This window comes from Morone saxatilis, unplaced genomic scaffold (genome assembly GCF_004916995.1).
Source record: "Morone saxatilis isolate NCDOM2014 unplaced genomic scaffold, NCSU_SB_2.0 Contig1, whole genome shotgun sequence".
Taxonomy (NCBI): domain Eukaryota; kingdom Metazoa; phylum Chordata; class Actinopteri; family Moronidae; genus Morone; species Morone saxatilis.
Genome location: NW_023339651.1, coordinates 9935486 through 9945316, shown reverse-complemented (window position 1 = coordinate 9945316; position 9831 = coordinate 9935486). Strand labels below are relative to the sequence as shown.

At 40.2% G+C, this 9831-nt stretch overlaps 1 protein-coding gene across 1 annotated transcript in view; it reads left to right on the top strand.

Annotated features, from left to right (window-relative positions):
* ccdc186 (coiled-coil domain-containing protein 186) overlaps positions 1-8173 on the top strand; it is a 26320-nt gene extending 18147 nt beyond the window's left edge. Inside the window, exons 15-16 of the mRNA XM_035664219.1 lie at positions 1928-2147; positions 5016-8173. Of these exons, the coding sequence (XP_035520112.1) occupies positions 1928-2147; positions 5016-5099 (304 nt within the window). The 3' untranslated portion in view covers positions 5100-8173. The remainder of the gene's footprint in view (positions 1-1927; positions 2148-5015) is intronic.
* The last annotated feature ends 1658 nt before the right edge of the window (positions 8174-9831 follow it).

Sequence of the window (9831 nt, the reverse complement as noted above, 5' to 3'; positions counted from 1 at the left end):
TGTGTGTGTGTGTGTGTGGGGACGATTTATGATGGCGGCTTCTTTTATAGTGCTTGCTACTCTATCATTTAATTGTTTTTTGCTTTGTTAGTTTGTAGTGCATACACTGCAACGTACAGTGTTTTTGTAGATGTAGTTTGTTGACTTGTGTAAAAAGGCTTACAATGCCAACATATTATCCTCTGTCCTTCAGAGTGCACTTATAGTTGGCCTTTTTAATATCTGCATTCTATGTAAAATGCTGATAAAAGCTTTCACGTTTTAAGGAGGTTTGAGAGTGTCCCTGCTGCATGCCCGGCACAACACAATTCATCTATTTTATCTTGGTAATAGCCACCACTGTTAATGCATGGTATAGAATATTATTCTGAAAAACAGAAGTCACTGACATGTTTTTAACCCTTCCAAGATCTTTCACAACAATAAAATGCCCTCCTAAACAGCAATAGTGAAACGGGAAGGCTCTTTTTCTAATCATTTAGACCCCAACAAGCGACTATTCCTTGTAAAATCTTGACTGTTGACATTTAAAGGGACCCCTGAAAGTCTGTAACTGTCAAGATTGGATCCATAAAGTTATTTACTTGACATAGACCGTAATGTTGTGTATCCGTACACAGCTGCTCTATTCAAGGCCATCATGGAACAGAAAGGGGATATCCTTAAGGATGTAGTACACAAACTGCTTCCCGTTTGTTTTTATTTGTGGTCTTTATGCTATTGTTTTATTCCTCTTTTTTTAATTTTTGGTAGCTGGATAATGATCAGTAGTATTAGCAGTAGTAATAGTTGTGTTAGTAGAAGTTGCAACATATAAGTGTTCTCTTCCAATGAATCTACACTCCAGTTATCTTGAGAAATTTCACTCTATTTAGAGAAATACTGATTTTGACTGAGTGGAAATCTTACCCACCTTCAAATTATCAGCCTTATACACACCCTGACGTTGAACTAAACAATGCCAGTATGGGGCCGAATGTTTCAGGTTAGGTCTTAAGGTATACAGCTGGGTTGAGAGCAGCTTTAAAAAAATGATTGCTGACCCATCTCAACAGATGTACAGGAGGTTGTTGACCGTTTCTGTAGGACCTTACACAACCCTCTTCACCTGCCCACACTCTTTTAGAAAAAGCTTTGTAGTTCCAACCCTTATGTTTTTTTTTTTAAAATCTTTGTTGCCTGAGCATCCTCATTCTAATGGCAGTAGACGTGCACAGAAAAAAAACACTACGCTAATTTCCTTAACCATCTCCTTTAGCTTGAATAGTGCTTTTTGTCATTTCCCCGTCGCTTATTAAGGAAAAGATAATAATGAAGGAGGCGGTAATGAACTTCAATCACAGTGGCGTCTCTCTCTCTCTGGGTCTGTTTTCCTCTAAATAGAAACACGCTTGCATGACGGTGTTCTCTGAGCTGCACTGGGAAGATTGGACAACAGGAAGTGTACAGCTGTTAAGCTAATGAATTTCTTCTCTCCCTCTCTCTGACACAAACATAGCTTAACGTCGACACTGTATTGTTACTGAGATGAAAACATATTATGAAAATGAAGATTTATCTCACCTTCACACGTACGCGCACGCACTCGTAGTTGATTAATTGAATCCCGGCAGCTCATTCTAATGCAGCCGTTTCCATTACCTTCCCTTCTCTGACTAGCACAATAATCTTTCTACCTATGACTGAATGTATCCAGTGCACATGAGTTCAACAAGATATCCCGCTGGAATTACTATTCTACCAACGTCTGCTGCTTTTGCTGCTGGAAACGGTTTTATTGGTCTGTAGGAGCTCTCCACGCTCCCACCTATAAATCCAAACTTTTCTCAATTTTCTTTGCTCCAGCCGATGCCGCGCATTCACTTTGTTTCCCCCTCCTTTTGAAGCACACCGTTTGACTCATCACCTCCTCCCTTCCCTCCCACAGAATTATCCAGAGCTATGTGCTCAGAGAGGAGTCGGGGGCCCTCTCATCAGAGGCCTCAGACATTAACAAGGTCCACCTGAGCCGGCGTGGAGGCATCATGGCTTCGCTTTACACCTCCCACCCGGCGGACAGCGGGCTGACCCTGGATCTGTCGCTGGAGATCAACAGGAAGCTGCAGGCTGTGTTGGAGGACACCCTGCTGAAGAACATTACCCTAAAGGTACGTCCCCTCCCCCCACTCCAGCAGGCACCATACTCCACCATATGTGCTCCAAGCCTGTTCATTTGCAAGGAGTGTGTAATTGTTTAAGCTCAGCTGACCTGAGTGGATAATTGTCAGTGTCATGCTCCACCTTTGGAGCCACACAGTCTGATGTGACTTGACTAAGTGCGGAAGTGCTGCCAATACAGTGAAAAAACATGTTCAGTCATACCTAAAGGCAGATGGCTTTGGTTTGTGTTGAGTGTAGGTTAGTGGATTCACAGGTTGTTATTTTGTAGTACGCATAAATTAGTAAATACTATGCACAACAGTATTTATAATGTATATGGCTTTCAATATAGCCTTCCTTTGTATCTGCAGTTTATTTGCTTTTATTGCACAAATATAATCTTTGTTAGGGTCTGTATCTATCATTTTTATAGCATTTTTTATACTGACTCAGAGCCTCATTTAGTTCTTAGACCCTGCAAAGTGATCATGCTCTGTGATACCGATTTTTAACTAATTTTCCTCTCAAAGCCATTTATGCTAGAAAGGTAAGCTCGGTGCAGAGATTGCCACACCGACACATTTTAGGTGTTTGTTTGTGGTGCTAAACCGAAGTCCTAAGTTCCAGTGCTGAACCCAGTATGAACATCCAACGGCATAAATGGTAGCACACACACATTTGCGGGAAACGGTTGACTAATCTCAATTACACCAATTTATTTTGGCCGTGTCAGAAAATAAACGTTAGCATGTTTTTCTGACATGGCCAACATAAATTTGGCTCTGGGTTCAGCACTGGAACTTCCCATTTCTGGTACCTTTATAACATTATGTCTTCATACCACTTGCTTTCACTGGTCTTCAACAATTTAACAGCTTCATACATGAACCCATAACAAATCCTGATGCAAGCAACCATTGTGTTTCCTTGTTTCTGCTCTATTTTTTCCTATATAATGACACCATTGCTTGAATGCATGTCAGAGAAACTCATTGGAATTCATTTTAAACACAATCTTGATTAATGATGAATCTTTTTGTTGACTGAAGTCACAAAGCTTAAAAAATAAAACTTGATGGTTATTAGTCAACTTAATGGGACTTGTTTTGTTTACATAAATCAAACCCAGTCCGCACAACAGATATAGCGCAGTTAAAATGTGAAATCAATTTTAATGTTGTCTTAACAGCTTTCTATGTACTACAACAGCACAGGGCTGGTAATAAAACACTATATATGACAGTGTAGTGGTTGATATCAGGAGTTAAATCCCAACATAGGGAATGTCAAGCCCGCTGTTCCTTTTTCTCCAGTGAGGTTGTCTGACATTTGGGTCGTATCTGCCAAACCTTTAAAGTCTACCGTAGCATTTATCACATTGTAGGTGACTTTTTGTTTCATCTGACCGACTGACAGTCCTGTCAGGACGGTGTGCTCGTCAGGCTGTCTATCAGCTACCTCAGTTCTTAGAAAGATAACAAGCTGGAAACTGTGATCTAATTCAGAACCTACCTGATTGGTGCTCTTGCTATGTGAGGAAGCGGTGCCTGACTGTAACTGAGACGTGTTTTCCCCCTTACTAGTTGTTGATTTAAGCCTATATTCACAGTATTTATCCTCGCTGAGCCCTTGTGTGTGTGTGTGTGAGCTTAGTCCAGCTTCTGTTCCTGAGAGTCTTTTGATCATTCGGTTGAATTAGGATTTCAACCGAACCAATTTTCTGATGTGTTAGTGTTAAGTGAATGAATCAGTTCCACCTCTCAGCAGCCTGTCTCGAGAGGTGATTTGGCCAGATGATGCACTGTATCCATACGTAAATGTAGTGCAGGGACGGCGGCAGCCTGTTGTGACTAGTTTATTTCTTCAGTGAAATATGCATACATCTCCCAGATTTACCTTGTTAAACGTTGACATTAACCACCCAGCTGGAGTATGTATACAGTCCATTTGTCCTTAGTATTTATGTAGGTATTTTTAGATTTGATTGACTCCTATTTACATACATTTCATCACTTCATGGGAGTTGAACATAAAGGCTATTCTCTCGAGTCGATTTGGATTCATAAAAAACATGTTTTGTGCATTAATTATGGGAAAATCAGTTTGTGCTGTACTTGGCTTTCTTGCTGATCCATTAGATTTAATGTAGGTCTAAATATATATCCGTTGATGTGTTTACTTCAAAAAGAAATAATATCAGTGAGTTACAGCCCATTTACCACCATGTCCACAGCCAGTGTGCAATATAGCCTTTATGTGCTGCAATACGACTCATTTATTTTTCACCATGTCTACATAGTGGAAAGTACCAGATGCATCTTGAATCCACGTCAAAATACAGTGGGTGAAAAATTGCTACCAAACAGGCCCGGGGTGACGCAACATTAAGATAATAGAAAGCTAAAACGTTTAAATATTTATTAAAGCTTCTAATGCACCCACATAAACAAGGCGAAGTCTCAAAACGTGTCTCCATCCTGTCTGCGTGCATTGTTACTGCCTGCTTTTGATGTTTCATCTATTTGTAATGTTGGCACATTAGATTATTTGATGAATATACTTGTATTTTTCAAACGAGCAGCTTGTTATTGTTTTTATATTGAGTTAAAATTATCTTAAAGACACCCTAAATTGTAATGTGGGAGTATTTTCTGGCTCCTTTCTTTCTGTGGACAGATGATTGGCAGTAAGCAGGAAGTAATGGTATAAAAACACCCAACATGGGCACAGTAAAATGGCAATTAAAAACAAAACACACACAAAGCCAAACTAAGGCTTCAGATTTACCGTGACAGATAACCGAGCTTTTTTTCCCCCTCTATTATTGCCACTTAAATGTTGTGCTTGAGTCTAAAAGTCTTTACCGTATTCAACAGGAGAATCTGCAGACGCTTGGGGCTGAGATCGAGAGGCTCATAAAACAGCAGAGAGATCCCGAGGACAGAGTAAGGAGCAAGTGACACAACCATGTCACAGGAAAGAAGAAATGAAGGACCAAGAAGTACTCGAGGAATCTCAAAACCCCCCCCCACCATTTTTGAAGGAACAGAACAGTTTGACACACGCACCCATTCTCCCAACATATGAAAGAGCAAAGTGAATGTTGTAAGTGCCAGTAGCACCTCCGGCTGCTTCTTTGGAGGACCTTTTGAACTTTTTCCGTGCGTTTGGCGAACGTGTCTGAACTTACTTGAACTGTCATTATTCCATCCACATTGTACCACCTCCGTTTTTTCTGCTCCGACACAAGGAATCTTCCTCTGGCGAACCTCCGTCTCCCCCTGAACCCGGCCCAAGATTAAAACTTCTTCGGGCCAGTTGCTTCAAGCTTGAAATTCTGATTGCCTTGTAAACTATTTGACAGAAGATGCCATAATTGTGAATGTATAGCAAGCTCTACCTGGGGAAATAATCCCAAAAAACACAACAACTGATTTGCCAATTTATTCATCTAGTATAAAATGGGCCGAGCCTCGTAGCTCTTTCCACCGTACAGTAACTGAGATGATCATCACCCAGCATGCTCTCTCTACTCCTCTCCTCTCGTCTGCCAATAAGCCAAATGTATTTTTAACGAAAACTTGGCTCTGCAGTCTGACTTTACAGGCTCGTCCGTATATGAAGGCCGAAAAGAAAAAAATCAGCCACGGTTGTGGGGAACTTGCGTGCCACCTGCACATTTTTCATCATCTTTTTTTTTTTTTTGCTCTGCACAGCCAGCACTTACGACCAAGCTGGTGGAGCAAGGTGCCTCGCATCAGCAGACCCACCCATCTGTGTGACATCGGTGCTAGACTGAAGGAAGCAGACTGTATCTTTTCAATGTTAAATGCAGCCAACCGCACTATGCCGTCAGCGTGGAAGTGTCCTAACGTTAAGCAGCGTGAAACTGAAGAAAATCTATGACAAATTATATTATTACGATAAGGTTGAAATGTAGAGCTGGTCTTTAGTTTGGCCGATTTGAATGTGATTTTTAATTTATTTAATTTTTGTTGGCTTAAAATGTCCTTTTTATTTTAGTACATCTGGTTGTCTATTTTTTGTTTTTTATTATCATGCTATTATAAAGTTTAGACTTTTTGCTCTTTACTCTCAATTGGAATACCTTGAACATTCTTGTCTTCTCCACTCGGAGGCACTTCATTAGTACCAACTGGCAACAACAATCTCTTAATCATGCATGAGCATCTAAAGATGTTTATGTTTCAGCTTCCTTAAAAGTGCTTTGGTAGCATCATCATCATTCCTCATTTCAAGCAGCAGGCACAGACATGCTAACAGCTTGCAGAAACTTTCCTGCACTGTGTGCACAATACGATCTGGTGGGTTAGAAAAGAAAAATAAATGTAAAGGTATTCCTGTCACACAACTCTTTTTTTTTTTTCTTCGTAGTGTCACTGAGTCCGTTGAAATAAATCAAGTGTAGAAGAATTGGAGGGAGGACAGGATATCTGTAGCTGTAGCTCAGGAAAGCCAATGGAACCTACGAAAATATATCAGGGACAAAGTGCAATGATGTTCCTTTTATTGATTTATTTGTTGTTGTTTCTTTTCTTTGTCCTTTTTCTTTATTTGAATGTGTTTGTGCGCCAGTGTGCTGTTTTATATGTCGGTTTTTATGCTTGTGTACATGCAACATGCGACTATGCTGGTGTTCGAATATTCAAAAGTGTCCAAATTGTGTGTGCGCGTGCATGGCTGCATGTGTGCCTTTTTTTTTTTTTTCTTCTTTTCTTTTTAACCTCTCGGGTTTTTGTGTTTACACCTTTATGTACATGCTTCAGCTGTCGGGCTTTTACCAGATTGACCATGAAGTTCCATCGGGGCTGAACAGAATTTGCATTTAAACCAGAGTCTGGCAGCCACATGAATAAAAACACACCTACAGCCCAGTACCTCTCAGCCATACACAATAATGCTTCTGTCTCTCATTCACAGCTGTTTGATCTATTGTACAAACACCAGGGTGGAGGGTATAGAGCAGGTAACTAGTTTGATAGGACAACACTGAAGTTTTCCGCTGTCTTTATTTGATCTGATCGCAGAAGCTGTCACAAAACATAAGCCTGCATTCCCCCCCCCCTTCCAAATCAGAAACAGGCTTTTATGGGTCATGAATGGTTACAAGGCCGATTCCCTTCCCGTACACCCTGAGGCTATGTTGAAATGGCCCACTATGTGAATAGAGATGAAAGTTTCCAGGATTGAGGTCATGGAGTCCTTAAAGCCTCCCTGTTGCTCCAGTGGGTGCTCTCTGTTTGATGTACCTCTACTTTTATTTCATCCAAACTGATTTCTCCGTGACGTGGGATCAATGTGTAAACGTACAGAATGCAAACCTGCATATTACATCTGGATTCTCCTTGATATTGAAACTTAGTAACCTTTTAAACTCCAAAAAGTTCAGTAAGGTTGAATTGTAGGTCTCCTTTTTCCAACAAGCCAGTTGATTATTTCAAGATAAATCCATCTGAATGTTTTCATGCATCTTAAACAATGTGAAAATGAGCTGCTTGCTGCTGAATAGGTGAGTTGTTGTTGTTTTCTGTGTTCTGGTACAGAAGTAAAAAAACAACCTATGCAAAACATTCGCATGGGATTTCCTGATTAATTCTTCATAATTCTCAGAGGCATGCTAATACGCTTCTTCCGATTTGGTTCACCTGTAAGAATCATGCTGATCCGGGATTTAACACGTTTCCACAGCCTTGAAACGAAGCCATGTTGCAACATTGTGTGGACAAATGAATAGAACCTCATGTTTTACTATGTGGGTATGAAAAAATGGTGTTCAGTATGCGTGAGTGTCAAAATGAGAAGTTTGTCCTTTTTTTTTGGTTTTCTTCCTGCTGTGCAATGATTTCCCCCCCTGCTCTGTTTAGTGGAAACATTCAAACTGTGATTATAATATACATTTGTAAATATGTCATTCTGTAAAATTATGATGAGATGTTTTTAAAAATAGTGATTCTGAATGATGTTTGTATATATGGTGTTAACAGGGAATAAATGGAGATGAGTTTTAACTTTCTCTTGAATGTTCCACAGTTTTTGTTTTTTTTGTTTGTTTGTTTTTTGCCATAAAGATAAGGTTGACACGAACATCTGTTGTCCTGCTCTCTGTTTTCCAGTTACAGTGGAATAACGTATAATTAGGATAATTGGGAAATTTTGCACACATAACCTTTCACACAGTGACTTACTGGGGGATGCAGCTTTAGGTCCCGCTTCAAAAGCAGCGGTGTCAGCAGTGCTGGAGGTCACAGACATCACTGCACCACTGTCAGTCACACCAGGCAGCCTTTCAGATGATTTAAAACCGAACGCTACGGGAATACTCCCACAAAATGAAAACAAGTCAAGGGTGAACTGAAATTTTAGAGTAACAGAAAGCCTCATTCTTGTGTAAGTAACCTAGTTTATTAAGGGCACTCGAGTTACATACGTTAAAACATACAAACAAAAGTGAATATGAAACAGTTCTCATTAGAGCTGCAGCTAATGATTATCATCACTGTTGATAATGGGTTAGACTGTGCTCATCACAGTTTCCTGAAGCCCAAGATGATGCCTTTAAATAGATTTTGTTCAACCAACAATCCAAAACCCAAAGATGTAAACATTTTTATCACATAGAACAAAGAAAAGCTACAAATCCTCACATTGAGGAAGCTGAAACAAGTTAAAGGGGAACTCCACCAATTTTATACATCAACATCTGTTTACAGGGGAGGAATGCTGCATATGTTAAAGAAATTGTATAAAGCCTTTTGTGGCTGCGAAAAGTCTGATAAATCGGCTTGAGTCAATGTCGGTTGGGATTGAAGACTACAACTGGGTGGAGTAAGAAAGAAATGAGCTCACCAGACCAGCCCGCTCCTCATCTCTGCTTGAGGCTAACAGCTCAAGGCTATATTAGCTGCTGATAGAATAACACACGAATCTCTGAACTGTTGGGGGTTGAATAGCATTGTGGGATATTTAGATGCCAGGTTTTGACATGGGAGAAAAATGCTGAAGATTGGTTCTCACAGTGTTATGCTAAATCGGCCTTGTACCCTTTTAATGCTTTTATTTTTTCTTTAAAAATGACTCAAACCCATCCATCATGAGAATATTTGCTGATGAATTAGTCGATCAACTAATGGTTTCAGCTCTAGTTCACATGTCCTTTGTTTTGGATCAAAATCGTAGTTATAAAAGCAGTTTTAAAAAATATCCTTAGTCACCCTTTCAATCTGCACCCACCAAAATCTAACATCATGCATGAGCTTTCTTAATTATTCTTTCCCACGCATGCACATGTGCAGACATTGAAAAACACCTACAGACCAACTGACATCAACCTGTCACCAAAACAGCACATCATTAAGCAGGAAAATAAGACATTGGCTTTCTTGGACATTCTTGTCACGCATGGGTGAAATTTCCCATTTTCTCTGCAGGCACAGAGGCATACGGCAGGTTCAAATATCCAATTCAGGCCAATGATTACTGACATTCTATTTTTAGCTCGCTGATAATGGATTCTCCTATCAGCTTAGATGACCACCCTTGAATTCATAAAGCATCACCCGTGTCCTTTAGACGCTGCAGCAACCATGACAGTAGCTCTCAAGGTGCAGAGATAACAAGCCTTTCCTGTCCTTGTTGTCAGTCCATTTTTGTTTACACCCCCCCCCCCCCCCC